At 34.2% G+C, this 20,973-nt stretch overlaps 1 protein-coding gene across 31 annotated transcripts in view; it reads right to left on the reverse strand.

The window, feature by feature from the left end:
* GULP1 (GULP PTB domain containing engulfment adaptor 1) overlaps positions 1-20,973 on the reverse strand; it is a 287,119-nt gene that overhangs the window by 18,704 nt on the left and 247,442 nt on the right. For 20 of the 31 annotated variants that reach the window (XM_032292686.1, XM_032292676.1, XM_032292677.1 and 17 more), the window contains 3 exons: positions 10,853-10,969; positions 10,562-10,585; positions 10,118-10,210 (listed from right to left, as the gene is read on the reverse strand). In XM_032292686.1, the coding sequence (XP_032148577.1) occupies positions 10,118-10,210; positions 10,562-10,585; positions 10,853-10,969 (234 nt within the window). The remainder of the gene's footprint in view (positions 1-10,117; positions 10,211-10,561; positions 10,586-10,852; positions 10,970-20,973) is intronic. The other 11 variants (XM_032292703.1, XM_032292700.1, XM_032292706.1 and 8 more) reach the window with 1 other exon arrangement.

Raw genomic sequence — 20,973 nt, forward strand, 5'->3', positions numbered from 1 at the left:
AAATATATATAAAATACATTACACATTAAAATCCAGAACTTTTCTCCACAAGTTAGAAAATCTAGAAAATGGGCCCACACATTTGCATGAAAATAATTGACTGGTATTGAAGATCTGCTGTGTCTTTAAAGTTAGCCTGTGATTTCAAATTTATCACTCCTACCATATGCCCATTTCACACTTCAGTGTCGTAATCTGGGCCATATTGAAGTTTGAGTTTTTGATTCCTAACCTAGAAGCAATTCAAGTCAAGGAATCAGATATTATATCTAATTCCCTATAAAAATGAAATGTAAGTCCAGCACATTTAAATATATGGGTAAATTTAGTGCTTGATTCTGTACTAAATGGTTAGGCCTATTCAATGAGGATCTGAACATGCAGATGTAGCACCTAAATGGCAACAGTGACAATTTTGCACTGAAATTTCAATGTTCTGGAACTAGTCTTTTTTTAGGCTGTTGTTTTTCACTGGTTGAAGATGTTTATGTGATTAAGTAATTAAATACATTGTTTAGAAGAAAAACAGTTTAAGAAATTTTATTCTGGGCTTTTGGTGAGTATTCTGACAGATGCTAGGAACCAAATTTTTTGGCCTGACTTACAGGAGTACATGGCACCACTGTTCAACCAACTCCTTTATGGTCATAGTACCAAGTGTCTTTTTTCTTTAGGAACATGCACAGAATCTGAATTATTATACTAAAGTGAATTCTGTGCTCAAAAATTACATGTTAATTATGCAGAAGTTGTTAGGTTATTCAGATATGTTAAGAATGAGTATCCATGTTTGAGAACTGTTGTTCCTATGCTTTTGTAGCTCTTTTTCTTCTTCTTCTTCTTTAAGTTCTGGGATACATGTGCAGAACATGCAGGTCTGTTACCCAGGTATACATGTGCCATGGTGGTTTGCTGCATCTATCAACCAGTCATCTAGATTTTAAGCCCCACAGGCATTAGGTATTTTTCCTAATGCTCTTCCTCCCCCTTTGTAGCTCTTTTTCTTAGTAAGTAGTGTCTTTGTGTATTTAGGCAAGGGTAAATATTTCAACCTTGAGTTTTATATAAATGTGACAATAAGAAGAAATATCATAAATGTGTTTGAATTCTATTGGTAAATATTAAACACATTTAAACAATAACAACAGAAACACTGTTTTTAAGATCAAGAAATTCTGTAGTAATATCTATAGAAACATTATGATTATACTGAATTTTTATGTTGTGCTTTTGATTGCATTGACAATACAAATCTCCAAAGAGTCTTTAAACATAAAACAAAAATGTCAAGATTAAAGTATAATTTATCACAATTATTAAAATGGCAGAGCTCAAAATTCTATTTAGATTAAGTTAAGAAATAAATTCCCTTACATTTATATATTAATTTTTTCTAGTTAAAAAACCTGGAAAACTATAAATAACATTAAAGATGGAGAAAGAGAATAAATAGTATAAAATGTTCTAGCAGATCTTTCTAGATTATCATGCTGATTCATATTTTTAAAGTGCATTGTTATAACATAGCTTCAATATCACTTTTTAAATAAGGTTTAAAAGTAATAACTTCTCTAATTTAGAAATTATAGCACAAGGTCTGTTGTTTTTTTGCTTGTTTGTTTGTTTGTTTGTTTTTTCAGATTTCTACATCTACAGTTGGTTTACATTGGTCCCTTAGTTGTAAGACCTACTATCTTATACTTTTCACAAGAATCTTGACAGTTAAATGGATATAATTGTACCAAAAGGTGGAAAACTGAAATAAGGAGAGGCTAAATGACTTGACCAGGTACTTATGATCAGAACTGGAATAGGAACATATTTTTCTTCCCATTAGACAGCGTTTATGCTTTCAGAATTATCTTGTGCAACTAACAATTATGAAAGTGAAATTGTGGAATGGTAATCATTTTTTTGTGGGCATCAAATGTTCTTGAACCAATTCATGTTTAAAGTTTATGCCTTTGTTTAAAGATTCACATTCAGCTTGTTGTGTAATTAAGATCTTTCACAATCTGCACTTGCCCATTCTGTCTTCAATAGTAGTAAACACTAGAGGGAAATAAATAGGTACATTGTTTATCCACAATGAAATACACATTTTTATAATTGTCCTATCAAGTCTAATCAGTGGCCACATAGTTGATTATGTAAAGAAATAATTTTATCTAACACTGGGTTTAATTGAAAGGAAGACATCTGTTCTACTCAGCAATAGAAAGCCCAGTATTCCCTAGGACTACAATTTTATTCACTTAACTTCCTGGCAACAGTCTGGTTTGGTTAAAACCTTCTATAGTCAGAAGAGTAAAATGAAAGTACCCAGATACAAGAATCAGGAGGAACATTTTGATTTAGCTTGTGATGCCCACATCTTACAATGAAACAATCTTCTGCAGGCATTCAAGAGGCTATGAGGCTACCAGGGCAGAATAAACTCTTTTCCTAATATAAATGCAGGCAACATTGTCATATGAATGTAATAAATGGAAATCAGATTGTTCCTAGATAATTAGCACCAAATGGTGGAAAACCCAACCTCTAATCTATTGCCAAACCACTGGAACATAGCAAAAAGCAAACAGCACAGTCAAGTAACGGAAATTTCTCAGTGTATCTAAGTGACTGTATAAAATAAGGATCCAATTTATAAAACCAGTGAAAAGATTTCCACAATGTCAGTATTATACAGAGGTATGTAATATAGGTACTATTGAAGTCTATTTCACTTGCTAGAAAAGGAACCCATGACTGATCCAATCATGTGGTATTTAGAAGATATGTAAATATTCAGTTTACAAATGAGTAAAAAATATTTTATATATGTGAAGTGTCACATATTCACATCAAGTTTTATATGAGAAAGTGAGAAATAGGAGTGGTCTCCATTTATCATGCATATGAACAACTGGTTTTAAGTGAAAAGGTTTGAAGCAAATATTAAAGATATACTTTTTACTGTTAGGAATGTCTTATTTTAATACAGAACAAAAAAGTAGTCTCATATTATTTTATTTAGCTAGAACTCAATCACATAAACTCACAGTGACCAAATTTATATATGGCATATTAACTGAACAATAAACAATGACAATAAAAAAGGACAAACTTTTTTTTTTCACTCAAGCATTATATCATGAGACCAGATCTTCTCTTTGAATTTCAGATTTGCATATTCAACCATCTAATAAGCATCTCCAATTGGCTGTCTAAATAGCATAGGCAAAAGTGAAACATTGATTCTTTATCATTCACTCTTCCCCAGTCACATCTATTACAGAAAATGGCATCACTACCCACATGTACAGGATTAAACTGGAAGGGACATTCCTGGTCCTTTTTTGCATGTGTGCATGTACTGCCCCCAACCAATCCATTAGTGAATTTTGCAAGGTCTACTTTCAAAATGTGTCAAAAATCAAGCTCTGCCCATAATCTCCACAGGTAGAATTATAGTCCAATTTACCCTTCTCTTAGACTACTGAAATGTCTATTTCCGGGACACCACTTTGTTCTCTTTATAGTCCATACTGCATATAGCAGCCAAATGATCCACAAATCCCATTTAAAACCTTCAAGTGACATATTGCATTAAAAAAAAAAAAACTATTACCATTGCCTATGAAGTCCTATTAAATCTAGACTCTGCGTCTCTCTTCAATGTCCTCTCCAATTGTTACAGCTTTCAGTCACTACACTGCAGTTGCAAAGTTCTTGTTATTGTTTTCAGCCTGTTGCATTTGCTAACATTTTATCATTCAGGCTGCAATTCAAATACGACCTCCTTAGAAGGGGCTTGCTTCCCTGATCACTTTCTCTAAACAAAACTCTCAATCATTCTCTTCTATTCTGCTGTATTTTGTTTTATTCATAGTATATATAAGATCTAAATTTTTACATTTATTTATTGAAATATTCATGTATTTATTACCAACCTCTCTTTCTTTCCTCATGGGATGTAAAGCCTTTAACATCTGAAATACATAGACTGTAAAAACCCAAGAGCCTAGACATATAGAAATATTACATTTTCAGTACACATTTTCTAAGATTCCATAGCAGATCACAACTATATCAAATGTATACAATAGACAAGTGAGATAAAATGAAAATCAAAATAATATGCATTGTAACATATGGTCTACTTCTAAGAACAATTTCAAAATCCCAGTGACGAAGTAGTGGGATGAGAAAGAGCAAAACCAAAACTAAAACGTACACCATAAAACCCTGAGGGAACTTTCTAGAAGTCTTGAATATTTTTATTCAAGGTTTCAACTTAAAATTACTTAGTTTGCAACTTCAAAATCCATCAGTATGACCAATTCCTGTTGATATATATAACATATAAATGACTGACAGACTTTCTTTTGTTTGGTTTTTTATTTTGAGACGGAGTCTTGCTCTTTCACCAGGCTAGAGTTCAGTGGTGTGATCTTGGCTCAGTGCAACCTCCACCTCCTGGGCTCAAGTGTTTCTCCTGCCTCAGTCTCCTGAGTAGCTGGGACTATAGGCGTGAACCACCATGCCCAGCTAATTTTTGTATTTTTAATAGAGACGAAGTTTCACCATGTTGGCCAAGATGGTCTTGATCTCTTGACCTCGTGATCCACCCACCTCGGCCTCCCAAAGTGCTAGGATTACAGGCGCAAGCCACCGCACCCAGCCATAACTGACAAACTTTCTAAGAAATACCAACCTTCCTTTAGGGTGTCCCAGAGGAAAGTAGAAAAACACATCTATGTTCTCACCTAAGCAGAGACTCTTTAAAGGTCCATGTAGATCATTCTACTGCATTAAAACGTATAATTACGTTTCAAATTTATGATTTAAAATAGAATAAAGATATCAACATCAATAAGACTATATTTTTTAGAAGATTTGGTACTTTTGAATAATTGTCTTGTATTACAAAATTCAACTTTAACTTTGGACCTCTTGTTGGGGAAGATGGCTTGTCATTTTCTAGGTATCTAATCAAGTTTTTGTTGTGGTTGTTGTTGTTTGCTTGTTTTTGAGACAAGGTCTTACTCTGTCATCCAGGCTGGAATATAGTGGCATGATCATGGCTCATTGCAACCTTGACCTCCCAGGCTTACTGCACTCTCCACCTTCCCAGGCTCAAGCAATTATCCCACCTCCACCTCCCAAATAGCTGAGACTGTAGGCATGCACCACCATGCCCCGTTTCTATTTTTGGTAGAAATGGGGTTTTGCTACGTTGCCCAGGCTGGTTTCCAACTCCTGGACTTAAGCTATCACCCACCTCTGCCTCCCAAAGTGCTGTGACTGCAAGTGTGAGTCACTGTGCCCAGCCTAGACAAATTTTATAAAAAATGTTTCTGTTGCTTGCCATATCTGACTTCACCTTCTACTTCATCAAAAACTGATAAGAAAATAACATCTATATGAGTGATTTACATTATTTTCATTTTCACATTACTTCTAATTCCACAACTCCCAAAATTCCATTCCTACTTTTTCCTTTTCCTTTCCCCAAAGAGACTATATTAAAGCTAAGATTTACGATGTCTTTTATTTGACTAAAAGTTGCTTAGTGTGAACTATATTGTGTTAGACCAGCATATCCTGATATTTCAGAACATTATTGTGCTTATAAGTTTATTTTTATGAACCAAATTATAGCATTAAATCATTTATAGATAACTGCACCTAAATTTGAGTTTTTTGAAAAAAGTGTCACTTTCCTATAACTTGAAAAATTTGGCTTCCAATAGGATCAAGACCTGTCTTGGGCTGGTCAGTTGTGAAGAGTTTTCTGAGGTTGGGGCTCCTCTCACCACTAAAAACTTATTAGATACCAAATTAATTGTATATACCACACCCATGTTATGAATCCCATTATGTATACCTATGTTGTAATTCAATGTGCATAATGGGATTCATAATTCACTTCAGTGCTTCTTTAATGAATGTATAGATCACCGCCTCTAATCCTTTAAACAAACTGATGAGAACTTTAGTAATTTTGGAACATTCTAATCCTCAGTCCTCTGAGCTCAAAACAAACACATAAAACCCACAGAGTCTTATTTCCAGGGTTATAAACTCATTAAGTGTTTACTTTGCTAGCCATGGGGGCACTCTGTAAGGTACTTTGTGTTCCTGCTGTGTGTCCTGTAAAACTAATGTTCAAATTTCATAAGAAAGAACAGATGTAAAATATTTCTAACTTAACAGAAATTTGCTTTATTGTAGATACGTGGTTAAGCTATTAAATAAGTTATATTTTAAATTCACAATTTATTATTTACAATTTGAAAGTCTGTTTTTCAAATTCAGTAGTATGAACCATTAAGAAATCTTCAAAAATAATTATAGGTAACTAATTTTATGTTAATTTATTTTAATATCAGGAATTTGGGAGCTCATTTGAATAGATATAAAAAATAAGCTGTACTTAAGTGTTCTACTAGTTTATTTCATAGCTACATAACTAAAATTGGAAATGAAAGGCAAAACTTTTTTAATAAGAAGCACATTAGCAAATGCTGTAACAATATTTTTTAAACCATTTGAATTGGTTAGATATCAGTTTACATTTTAAATTTTAGCATTTAATTTTATTTTTTATTTTTTTGAGACGGAGTTTCTCTCTTATTACCCAGGCTGGAGTGCAATGGCATGATCCTAGCTCACCACAACCTCCACCTCCTGGGTTCAAGCAATTCTCCTATCTCAGCCTCCCGAGTAGCTGGGACTACAGGCTGCACCACCATGCCCAGCTAATTTTTGTATTTTTTTAGTAGAGATGGGGTTTCACCATGTTGACCAGGATGGTCTTGATCTCTTGAGCTAGTGATCCACCTGCCTTGGCCTCCCAAAGTGCTGGAATTATAGGTGTGAGCCACTACGCCCGGCCCAAATTTTAGCAATTTTAAAATGCCCAAGTTCAGTTTCTTTAAAAAATCAAATAAATTCTATCTTCACATATTTATTTGTTGTGAGAACAACTGAAACTACTCTTGGCAATTTTCAAGTGTATAATACCTTGTTATTAACTGTAATCACCATGTTGTACAAGAAGTCTCTTGAACTTATTTCTCCTGTCTAATTAAAATTTTGCATCCTTTGATCATCTTCTAGACCCTTTCTCCACAACCCTGCCCCCGCCCCTGGTAACCACCATTCTACTCTGCCTCTATGAGTTTCACTTTTTTAGATTCCACATATGACTGACATCACGTGATATTTGTCTTTCTGTGCACAGTGTATTTCACTTAGTACAATGTCCTCCAGATTCTATCTTAATGAAGATGTACATCTTCCAGCATATTAACAATTAAAAAAAAATATGGTAAGATTTTAGGAGCTAAAAAGTCAGATGACAAATACTTTCTAAAGTTAAAGAAAAGGTATTGACAACGACACTGCATGACAAAAGAATATAAGTAGATTGCAAAGTTATAATTTGTCATTTCCATAATGATCAAGGATACAATACGTTTTCTACATATATGAACTAAGTGTAAGAAAGCGATTCAAAGAAAATGATTTCTTTTTAAATTTAACCTCTTAGTTGCAGCTTTTGAAGCATTTTATTCAGATTAATCCTGGCTGAGATGAACACAATGCGTAAAATAATTATTACATAACATAACCTCAGGAGTGCTAATTCAGTTTAAAACACGGCTATTTCTATATTTTTACTGTCTGTATATAACTAGCTCTACTAATGAGAATTGCTAAATAAATAAATTATGCTTATAGAAAGGCTATGTTTCGTTTATATACCAACTTGCGTGCTTTTCACTTGAAATGGCTGTTTTAGCTAAATTGTCAAAGAAATTGAAGCAAGGGTCATCTTGTCATTCTTCCTGCCCTTTGTCACTTCTGAAGCTTCCTAAGTAACCCTATGAGATCACCAATGCACATTCATAATCCTGACCCTGATCTACCTTCTTCTCAGAGCAATGTCTGCTTTGGGAAGATAAATGAAGGTAGAATGCAGTTTTATTAATATGTTTGAAACTTCTTTGCTCCTCTCAAATATTCTTCCACAGATAAAGAGGAACACAACGATGAGCTTTGGGTTTGCATCCAAAAAGTTGATACAACTTATTTTACTCCCTTGCCAACAAAAAAACTGATGCAAAGCTTCTCTTCATACGTGATGAATTCCAGAAACAACTACATTATCAAAACTCCTTGAAAAAGTTGCTTCCCTTCATATAAATGACACATATTTATTCTTATTTTCCTAGCATATTTCACAACATGGCTTATATTACGAATTTCAACACGACCCAAAAGGCTGTGTGTTCCATCTTGGGATACAAGGCTGAATTAACAAGTTTGAGCTGATGTTCTGTCCCTTGGAGTGAGAGAGTCAAGAAAAGATCATAATCCTGGTGAGCAGCAAACAGTGACAAGAAAAAGTAAGAAGGAATATCATAATAAAACCAGAACCTGAAGAGAATGCTCCAGCATAGATACGTCAGTACCTCAGTCCCAACCTCTCTCTTCAAGACCATAGCAGCCCTACTGGCACAAACCATCTGCCAAGCAATGGAAATATTCACTCTTTCATAAGGGAGGTGGAAAAATGCTAGTTTATAGGAAAGGTCATTTTGTTGACCCATTTCCAGAATGTGTCAAGTTTGAAAGCCTAAATGAAACTTCTATAGAAACATTCTTTTTCATAGTGATGAGCTGGTGAACTATTCTAGTATTAGATATCATATATATGTATATAATTGCATTTTAGGTTTTGGGGTACATGTAAAGAACATGCAGGATTGTTGCACAGGTACATACATGGAAATGTGGTTTTCTGCCTTCCTCCCCATCACCTATATCTGGCATTTCTCCCCATGTTATCCCTCCCCAACTCCCCACCCAGTGCTGCCCCTCCCCTAGATTCCCCCCACAGACCTCAGTGTGTGATGCTCCCCTCCTTGTGTCCATGTGTTCTCATTGTTCAACATTCGCCTATGAGTGAGAATGTGCGGTGTTTGATTTTCTGTTCTTGTGTCAATTTGCTGAGAATGATGGTTTCCAGTCACAGTATTAGATATTTTAAAAATGAACACCCTAGGTATTGAAGCACAATGAGCTTCCATAAAAATTTGCAACAAATTTCTTGTTTCAGTTCATAGTATTATGTTATAAGTTAGATATTAATTTTTTGAGATGGGGTCTTTCTCTGTCACCCAGGTAGGGGTGCAGTGGTGCTATCATGGTGTGTGCCAACATTCCTGGGTAACTTTTTGTAGAGACAAGATTTCATCATGTTTCCAGACTGGTATTGAATCCCTGGGCTCAAACGATCTGCCTGCCTTGGCCTTCCAAAATGTTGGGATTACAGATATAAGCCACTGTGTCTGGCCTAGACATTAAATATTTTTAAATGAAGACTAATAAATATATTTTAATAGAGAATATCAGTAGTACAGATGATTCAAACTGAAAAAAAAAATTCTCCTGAATATATTTTGCCTAGAAAAAATATTGTTTTAAATTCCACCTCCCTCCAATAAATTCTCTTTGCCAAAATCACATAATAATGATATCATACATCGTATTGGGAAAAGGAATTCAAAACTGTGACAAGTCAGACATAAATATTTTAACTAAAAAGACTTGAGTTTTGTCTGCAGAGAATACCACTCATTTTAATGTTTGAAATACAATTGCCTCACTCCCAGTGGGAACCCTTACTATGTAATACAAGAAACCAGGTTCGGTCTTGCTCACAGTTGAATTCCTATAATGAAGTTCAGCACTTCAAGGGGAGACTGGCATAGATCATTAAACCTAATCAAGCAAATAGTAATTAATAGAAATGAAAGAAGACTATGCCACAAAGAGAAAAATTACATTATTTAATGATTGTTAAGACTAAGTTGAGAGCTGAATTACATTGGAAAGCCCAAAGGAAAACAGCAAAATAGAAAACAACTCTGGTTTGAAATAACTAGGTAATTTTAAATTTTAAATTAAAATGCTTAGCAGCTTTCATCTTTATCCATGTTTACTTTAAAATAACTGATCCCAAAGTATTACATGAAATATTGCAGAACTAGTGATCTGGAGATGTTTTAGCACCACAGAATCTTGTTTGTAAGGAAAACATACACATAATCAGTATACTCACTGGAGGTGTTGATACTTGAGTTATTCTTAGTTGGCTTTCCAAATCTTGTACTTTATTTTTAAGTTCCATATTCTCTGTTTCTAAATCTTGGATCTAAAAAGAAAATGATTATTGAATAATTTTCTGTTTTTTTTTTCCTTAGAAAATACTGGCTACAGTTATGATTAGGATTTTGCATTACATAAAATTTTAATAAGCATTGGAAATGTTGGAGGACTCTAGTTCATTGAAAAGACTTAAATTTATAATATATTTTTATGTGTGTGCAAATTTTATGTTCCTAATGCCTCAACTTTGTGTTTTCTTGTTCGACTGTGCAATCTATACTCATAATCTTGGAGTATAACCGCAAGACAGTGAAATTTGCTTATGATGATTTTGAAGAGTGGAGAAAGGGCATAATTTAATCACAAAGGAATCTGATCTCCATGGAAAACCACTTACCCAGCATCTGCTGCTTCTGCTGCTCTGATCCCCATGAGAAGCATCAGGAAGTGAAGCAAAGTCACATGAGAACACTAAGTTCTTGTGGGAATTCAATATAAAATAGTTAAAAAAAAAAAAACTGTGCAGGGGATCAGGAATGAAAAATTATAGGAACACAGTGAAAGCAGTTCCAATCAGTCAGTGTGGGGAAAATTTAATGGCAGGCCTTCTAAATTTGTTTGATGATATGCAAGTTTCCCTGTACTTATATATCACACAAATGTAAAACAACAAGCTTAGTTTACTCACTCTTTTTTGTAACCCTGCGATCTGTTTTCTTGTTTCAACATCTTTTCCTCCTGATTCTAGAAATTTCCTGTATGCCAGGTCAAATGCTTGGCCAATTGTTAAAGTGATCTCTTCAGCCTGTGTAAAAATGAAACAAAGGTTTGCATTTTAATATGTTGAACTTTTTTTGAATCAAGGAAACAACATTCACGTAAGTATTGACTCCAAGACATTCACAAGAGGTACTTCAAAAGGACAACACTTGGAAGTAGAGGTGCAGTAAATGAGTAAGGTAGTATGCTAAGATGATAACTCAATGCCTACCCACGCACAACAATGAAAAAGAAAGCAGACTTCGTGTTGGGCATTACTGAACAGCTGTTGAAGTGGCAAAGTTGGAAGCAAGAGTTCTTTCTGTCAGACATTTATTTCCTACTTGTTTTCCTGCCTTCCTCAAATATTTAGTGCCTATTAAACAAAAGCAGAGTGCCAAATGCAGTTTCTCTCCTTGGTTTGCTACTTATTTCCTTTTCCTGAGGAGGGTTTGTTAAACTCTAAACAGGTAACGTGAATGAGGCTGGCCAGGTGGTGTCTTTGGAAAACTTGAGGTATGCCCTCTAAATAGAACACCTGCTACTCGGTTCCAGTTAATTGTTATCTGGTGGAAGTGAGCAATTCCCATCTGAAACTGTCAGATTTTACATATGCAAGATGAGGTCAGAAACCTGAAACTTTATGTGAGAGCTCCCAATTTTAAGCGATAGTAAACAGTTTGTATTTTAGTAAAACACAGTGCCAATAATCAAAATATATTTGTCTTCTGAATTTGGGCTTGTAAACAACTTACTATCTCAGTTCTACTGATTAGAAACTGCCACAAATATATCTTAGGTCCACCAGCTTACTTCTTCTCCATTCACATCTCCATTGAATTCATGATGTCTTGCACATTGTAAGGATTAAATATTTATTTACTTAATCAAATTATAAAGAATTTTGGTTGAGGCATTAAGAAGATTTAATGTGTCATAATTATGTCATATTTAGTAAGACCTCCAGTTAACAAAAGACTAGCATAGTAGTAATATATTGAAAATGCTATGCTTTAATTATACTACAAATTCTAATACTTTATTATCTACTGTAATCAACATAAAATAAAAATATGATTTGTTAATAAGCTTAGATCATTTAATGGAATTTTTTTATAGTTCATGATTTAAGAAGGGCTTTAGACAAAAATTATATTATTTAACCTAGTTAACTAAAAAATGCAAAATTTGTACATAATATTATAAAAAGTTTTACAAAAGCAAAGAAAAAAAGACAAGAAAATAAACCCCAATGAGCTAAAATAAAAACTACTAAATAAATGAAAATGACAGATACCAGTTTATACATGTTCAATGACTCAAACTAATTGGTTATGTTAGATGTTAAGATTATTTGTAGTATTAGAAAGTGGTAGAAGTAGTTTTGATTGATTTGGGGAGTATAAATAATTTGTTTTCCTAATTCCAAAACTTTGGGTAATAGGTTTGTATTTAAGATAAAAAGACATTTTTCTTCTTCCTTTTAAAAATTTCCTCTAAAAAAAATGGGATACATGGGCAGAATGTGCAGGTTTGTTACATACATATTACGTGTGCCTTGGTGGTTTGCTGCACCTATTGACCTGTCCTCTAAGTTCCCTCCCCTTACCTCCCACCCCCAACAGGCCCTGGTGTGTGTTTTTCCCCGCTCTGTCTCCATGTGTTGTCATTGTTCAACTTCCTCTTATGAGAACATATGGTGTTTGGTTTTCTGTTCCTGTGTTGGTTTGCTGAGGATGATGGGTTCCAGCTTCATCCATGTCCCTGCAAAGAACATGATCTCATTCCTTTTTATGGCTGCATAGTATTCCATGGGCCATATGTATCACATTTTCTTTATCCAGTCTATCACTGATGGCTATTTGGGTTGTTTTCAAGTCTTTGCTATTGGAAATAGTGCTGCAGTAAACGTACATGTGCATATGTCATTATAATAGAATGATTTGCATCCCTTTGGGTATATACCCAGTAATGGGATTGCTGGTTCAAATGGTATTTCTGGTTCTAGATCCTTGAAAAAAATTGCCATACTGTCTTCCACAGTGGTTGAACTAATTTACATTCCCACCAACAGTGTAAAAGCATTTCTATTTCTTCACAGCCTCACCAGCATCTATTGTTTCCTGACTTTTTAATAATCACCATTCTGACTGGTATGAGATGGTATTTCATTGTGGTTTTGATTTGCATTTCTCTGATGATTAGTGATGCTGAGCTTTTTTTCATATGCTTGTTGGTCACATAAATATCTCCTTTTGAGAAGTGTCTCTTCATAGCCTTTGCCCATTTTTTGATGGGGTTGTTTTTTCTCTTGTAAATATGTTTAAGTTCCTTTTAAATTCTGGATATTAGACCTTTGTCAGATGGGTAGATTTTTAATTATAGGTTGTTTTCCTTTTAAATTATAATTTCAATATATCCTTTTAATGAGGCATTATGTTATCTTCAAATACTCAATTTGTACATTGTAAAGAATCATTTAAATGATAACACTGTTGATTATTAATGACATTTGGCTTCATGGTAAGTATTATTTATATTAATAACTTTAAAAAATCATGTTCCATTTTTATAATAATATCTTTATTGGGCACTTAGCTGTCTCATAAATATTCTACATGTATTATCTTATTGATTCTCATCATTAACTCTGACGTTATTATTATTAATACATATGATGAAACTGCAATTTTGTAAAATTGTATAACTTGCCTAAAGCTAGTGAGTGGAGAACCTGAAATTCAAATCCAGATTTTCTGACTCTCCAACCATCACACTTTTGGGGGTGGGGAGTAAAATTTATATACAATGAAATGCACAGGTCATAATAAATTTATAGATCATAGAAGCTACATAATCCCTAACTTATTAAAGATAAAGAATATTTCTAGCCAACCAGAATGTCTCTTATGCCTACTTTCAGTCAAATCCCATCTATTACGGGTGACCATTGCTCAATTTTTGCCATTATAGATTTGCCTATCCTTATCATCTACAAAAATAGACCATATAATATGCATTTTTTTGTCTATTCTTTTACTAACTTAAAGTTTTTGAGTTTCATATGTTTTGTACATATCAACAACACATTGGTTTTGTTGCCTATTAGCATTTCAATATGTTACAAATATACCACAAGTGATTTATCCATTGTATTATTGATGGGCATTCATGGCTTTGTCAGCTCTTAGTTATTAGACATGAAACTGGTACAAACATTCTTCTAAGATCTTTTTGTAGACATATGTTTTCTCAATTCTTGGTAAATACCTAGAATGTAATTGTTAAATCATGCGAGGTCTACCTTTAATATTATAAGAAACTGTGCAACTGTTTTCCAAAGTAATAACATCATTTGGCATTTCCACCAGCAGTAACAGAGTTCTAGTTATGCCACAACCTCATAAACAACAGATATTGACAGTCTTTTTTATTTGATTCATTTAACTGGATGAGTGATGCTATAGTGTTTTAAAATTACATTTCCCAGTTGAGTAATAGTATTAGCTCAGTTTCATGTGTTCGTTGTCCTTTTTACGTTCTCTTTAATAGACTAACTTCCTGTAGAAGTCTACTGCCCACTTTTATTGGTGTTTTGTCTTTTTATTAGTGATTTTTAGGAGCTTTTTATATGGTCTGGATACAGATCCTTTTTCAGATACACATATTGGGGATACAGTTTCATAGTATGTGGCTTGCCTTTTCACTTTGCTGATAATGTTTATAGACTAACAGAAAACATTTTATTTTTTATAAAGTCCATTGAATCCTTTTTTTGGTCATGTTTAGTGCTTTTGGGGTCATTTCTAGGAAATCACTATCCATCTAAGTTCATAGTGACATTCAATGTTTTTGTAATAAAAGTTATGTATAAGATTACAAAAGCTTCTACTTTTATGTCTATGATCCATCTCAAATGATTCTATGCAGCATAAGAAGATAATTCTTTATAATTTTTTTCACATATTTAGCTAGTTATTTCAACACCATTTATTCAAAAGACTTTCTTTTTTCCATTGAATTTTTTTGTCACCATTTGTGAATAAAAGTTAACCATCTACGTATGGATATTTCTAAAATCTACAATACAGTTTAATTATTATCTGTTTATCATTACATTAATACCACCCTGACTTGATAAGAGTTTAAGGTAAGTTCTGAAATCAGAAATGCTTCTCCAGATTTTGGTCTTCTCTCTCCAAATTACTTTGGTTTTATTTCAGGTCACTTATATTACCATATTAGAAGTAACTTTTCAATTTCTACTAACAACCCCATTGTGATTTTAATTAGAATTGTATTGAATTCATGGATCAATCAATTTGGTAGAATTGACCACTTAATTAAACTGAGCCTTCCAACCCATGAATATTATATCATTCTCCCATTAATTTAGGTCTTCTTTACTTACAGCAATACTGTGAAGATTTCAGTATAGATGCCTTGCATATTTTGAAAATCCTCATTATTTCATGTTTCCTGATGCTATGGTAAATACATTTTTAGTTCTTTCTTTTTGTTAGTAGACAGAAACAATTTAATTTTGTATGTTGACTTGTAACCTTTATTTTTACTAAATTTGTTTCACAAATCTTGTGGTTGTAGATCCTCAGCATATTTTTGTAAAAAAGTTGATATTATATCCATGAAAAAGACAATTTTTTACTATTTCTTTCCAATCTGTGTGCCCTTCCTCCCCATCTATTCACTAGTGAAGACACCCAATACCATGTTAAATAGGTAGTAAGAATGGACATCTTTGCATTGTTCCTAGTCTTAGGAGGAAAGCATTCAATAATTCACCATTAGTTATGATGTTACCTGTAGGACTTTTAAAGTCTTTATCAGAAAAAGAAATAACTCTTCTATTCCTAGCATGTTATGAATTTTACCAGCAATTGGGTTGAATTTTGTCTAATGCCTTTTCAATATTTGCTGAAATGATTGTGTTATTATTCTGTTAAGATGTTGTATTATGTTAATTTATTTTTCATATGTTAAACCAAACTTGTATTACTGGGATAAACCCCACCTGGTAATAATGTATTATCTATTTTATATTTTATATGTTGCTGGACTCTACTTGGAGTTACTATGTAAAAGAGAGTTAAGTCTATGTCATAAGAAACACTGTAATATCATTTTCACTTTTTATAAGGTCTTTGTTATGTTTTCTATCAGGGTAACACTGGTGTCATAAAATAATTTGGAAGTGTTACCTTATTCTCTTAATTCGGAAAAGGTTTATGTATAATTGGTATTTTAAAAAGAAATGTTTTACAAAATTTACTTAGTGAAACTATCTGGGCTTAGCACTTCACTTGTCAAAAAGTTTTTTCAAATATTTGAACCAAATATTTAATTCCAAATATGTGAGCCAAATACTTATGTACAAAAATTTTTTAAAATATGTTTACATATATAAATTAAATATATTTATATTAAATATTTATATGTAATTTTATTCATTCAGATTTTTTATTTTTTCTCTGTCAATTTGGAAATTGAGTTTCAAGGTATTCATCAATTTTATATTATTGACCAAATTTACTGGCAAAATATTTATATTTATCTTTGTATCCTTTTAAAGATTATAGGATCTGCAGCTCCATTCACTGTTTCTAGTATTGGAAATATGTGCTTTCTGTCACTATTGTCTTTGATGCATCTTTTTAGTGATTGTTAATTTGGGCCTCTGCTTGGCTTGCTTGGATGCCAGTAATGGCCACAGTGGACTGGGCATGTGGACAAGTTCTTGGCCCCCTGAGCAGGCACTGTGGCCATTACTGGCATCCAAGCAAGCCAAGCAGAGGCCCAAGAATTGGTCCACTGGTAATCATCAATACCATTGCCAGTATATTATCAGCCTGGAGAATAAACATAGGCATGATTAGCCCACTGTTGCTATGACTGGGGCTTAAACAGTGACCTGCATAACATCCCAGTCTCTAGCACAAATTCGCCACACCTCCCCTAATATCTGCACAATAAACCTCCAAGGAAATGGCAGACCTCACTAATGCTGTTTACAGCTCATATGGTTTGGACCTGTGTTCCCATGAAATCTCATGTCAAATTGTAATCTTCAGTATTGGAGGTGGGACCTGGTGGGAGGTGATTGGATCATGAGGGCGAATTTGTCATAAATGGTTTAGCACCATCTGTTTTGTGCTGTTCTCATAATAGTGAGCAGGTTCTCATGAGATCTGGTCATTAAAAAGTACGTAGCACCTCCCCGCTCCCCTCTATCCTGTTCCTGCCATGTAAGCCATGCCTGCTTCTGCTTTGCCTTCTGCCATGATTTGAAGTTTCTTGAAGCATCACTAGAAGCTGAGTAGATGCCAGTATCGTGCTCCCTGTACGACTTGTAGAATAGTGAACCAATTAAACATCTATCTTTATAAATCACCTAGTTTTAGTTATATCTTTATAGCAATGTGAGAACATACTAATACAGAATACTGGTACTGAGGACTGGGGAATTGCTATAAAACTACCTGAAAATGTGAAAGTGACTTTGAAACTGGGTAATAGGCCGAGGTTGGAAGACTTTCAAGGGCTCAGAAGACAGAAACACTGAGGGAAAGTTTGGAATTTTCTAGAGACTAGTTAAATGGTTGTGACCAAAATGCTGATAGTGATGTAGACAGTGAAGTCCAGCCTGAGGAGGTCTCAGGTGTAAATGAGGAACTTGTTGGGAACTGGAGGAAAAGTCATCTTTGTTAGGCCTTAGCAAATAACTTAGCTGCATTGTGCCCCTGCCCTAGGGAACTGGGGAACTTCAAACTTCAGAATGATTATTTAGTGTATCTGATAGATAGAAGAAGAAACCTCTAGATAGAGGAAGAAATTTCTAAGCAAAGACCTGGCTGCTTCTAACAAGCTATACTCAGGCATAAGCAAAGAAATAACCCAAAGTTGGAACTTATATTTAAAGGGAAAATAGAACATAAAAGTTTAGAAAATTTGCAACTAGGCTGGTATTAGTCCATCTTCATACTGCTGATGAAGACAATCTGAGACTGGGAAGAAAAAGAGGCTTAAAAGGACTTACAGTTCCACATGACTGGGAGCCTCAGAATCATGACAGGAAGTAAAAAACACTTCTACATGGCAGTGGCCAGAGAAAATGAGGAAGATGCAAAAGTGTAAACCCCTGATAAAACCATCAGATCTGGTGAGACTTATTCACTACCATCAGAACAGTATGCGGGAAACTGCCCCCATGATTCAAATTATCTCCCACCAGGTCCCTCCCACAACATGTGGCAATTATGGGAGCTACAATTCCAGATGAGATTTGGGTGGGGACACAGAGCCAAACCACATCATTCCACCCCTGGCCTCTGCAAATCTCATGTCCTCAAATTTCAAAACCAATCATGCCTTCCCAAGGGTTCCCCCAATGTCTTGACTTACTTAAGCATTAACCTGAAAATCCACAGTTCAAAGTCTCATCTGAGACAAGACAAGTCTCTTCTGCCTATGAGCCTGTAAAATCAAAAGCAAATGGGCCTCTTCTTACAGCTTCACTAGGCAGTGCCCCAGTGGGTGCTCTGGTCACTGCTTCGGAGGGTGCACGTTATAAACTTTGGCAGTTTCCATTTGGTATTAAGCCTGCAGATGCACAGAATGTAAAGGTTGAGGCTTGCTGCAAGATTGGAGCCCTCATGGAGTACCTCTACTCCATGGGTAGTGAAGAGGGGAAACGTGGAATTAGACACCCCACACAGACTCCCCAGTGAAGTTGTGAGAAAAGGGACTCCATCTTCTAGGCACCAGAATGGTGGATCTACTGAGACCTTGCACCCTGTAACTGGAAAGCCACAAGCACTCAACACCAGCACCTGAGAATAGCCATTAGGGCTGTATCCTGCAAAGCCACGGGACAGAGTTGCCAAAGGCCTTGGGAACCCACCTCTCATACCAATGTGTCCTGAATATGGGACATGGAGTAAAAGAAGATTCTTTAGGAGCTTTAAGATTGCCCTGCTGGATTTTAGGCTTGTATGGGGCCTGTATCCCCTTTCTTTTGGCCAATTTCTCCCTTTTAGAATATGAATGTTTACCCAGTACATGTACCTCCATTATATCTTGGAATTAATTAACTTCCTTTTGATTGTGCAGGCTCATAAGTGAAAGAGACTTCACTTGTCTCAGATGAAATTTTGGACTTTGGACTTTTGGGTTAATGCTGAAATGAGTTAAGACTTTGGGGACTGTTGGAAAGGCATGATTGGAAAATACACAAATACATGAAAATTAAACAACATGCTCCTGAATGGGTTGACAAAGAAATTGAAATGGAAATTTAAAAAATTATTGAAACAAATGAAAATGGAAACATAAAACCTGTGAGATACAGTAAAAAGAGTGCTAAGAGGAACATTTATAGCAATAAATTCCTGTACCAAAAATGTAGAAAGGTAACACATTAACAACAATACACCTTAAGGAACTGGAAAAGTAAGAAAAAACGACCCAAAATTAACATTATAAAATAAATAAATAAGATCAGAGTTGAACTAAATGAAACAGAGACTAAAAATACATACACAAGATCAAGGAAACAAAAAATTGGTTCTTTGAAATTATAAATAAAATTGAGAAATCATTAAGTAAACTAACCAAGAAGAGAGAAGTTCCAAATAAACTAAATCGTAATGAAAAAGAAAATATAAAACCTAGTAACCACAGAAATACAAAAGATCATCAAAGACTATTAAAAACAACTATATGCTGACAAACTGAACAATCTGAACAATCTAGAGTAAATGGGTAAATTCCTAGAAATAAGCAACCTATCAAAAGTGAATCTAGAAGAAATAGAAAATGTGGACAGGCCAAGATAAGCAGCAATACTGAATCGGTGATAAAAATGTGTCTCAACAAAGAAAAGCCCAGGACTGGATGAATTCACAACCAAACTCTACCAAATATATAAAGAACTAATACCAATCCAGACCTATTCCAAAACATTGAAGAACAGGATTCTCCTTAACTCATCCTATAAGGTCAAGCTGTCCTTGATAACAAAACTACATAAGGATACAACAACAACAACAAAAACAAAACTGCTGGTTAATATTCCCAACAAACATAGACACAAAATCCTCAACAAAATACTAGCTAACTCAGTCCGACAGCACACAAAAATATAATACATCATAACTGAGTGAGATTTATAACAGAGATGTGTGGATGGTTCAGCAAATCAATAAAGGTGATAACTCAAATTAATGGAATGAAGGACAAAAAAAATCATCTCAATAGACACAGAAAAAGAATTTGATAAAGTTTAACATCCCTTCATGATAAAAATGTCTCAACAAACTAGGCACAGAAGAAACGTACCATGAAATAACAAACCCACACCTAATGTCATACTGAAGCAGGAAATGTTGAAAGCCTTTCCTCTAAGAACTGGAACAAGACAAGAATGCCCACATTCATGACTCCCGTTCAGCACAGTTCTGGAAGTCCACCCAGGGTAATCAAACATAAGAAAGAAATAAAAGGCATCCAAATTGGAAAAGAGGAAATCAAATTATCCCTGTTTGCTATATGATCTTATATCTAGAAAAACCTAATTGCTCCATAAAAAGCTCTTAGACTTGATAAATGAATTTAGTAAAATGGAAGATACAAAATTAATGTACAAAAATCAGGAGCATTTCTATACACCAATGATCTAGCTGAGAAGGAAACGCAATCTCATTTACAATAGTGCCATATATATATATATATATATATATATATATGCATATATAGAGAGGAGTTAAACACATATATGTATATACACATATATAGGAATAAATATATACATGAATAAATTTATCAATGAGGTAAAAGATCTCTATAAGGAGAGTTATAGAACCCTGATAAAAGAAATAGCTGATGACACAAACAAATAGAAAAACATCCCACGTTCATGGATCGGAAGAAATAATATCATTTAAATGACTCTATTATTCAAAGCAACCTGCAGATTCAATGCAATGTCTATAAAATACTCACATCATTCATCACAGAGTAAGAGAAGCTTAAAGC

This window comes from Sapajus apella, unplaced genomic scaffold (assembly GCF_009761245.1).
Source record: "Sapajus apella isolate SASKATOON/1434 unplaced genomic scaffold, GSC_monkey_1.0 scaffold28, whole genome shotgun sequence".
Taxonomy (NCBI): domain Eukaryota; kingdom Metazoa; phylum Chordata; class Mammalia; order Primates; family Cebidae; genus Sapajus; species Sapajus apella.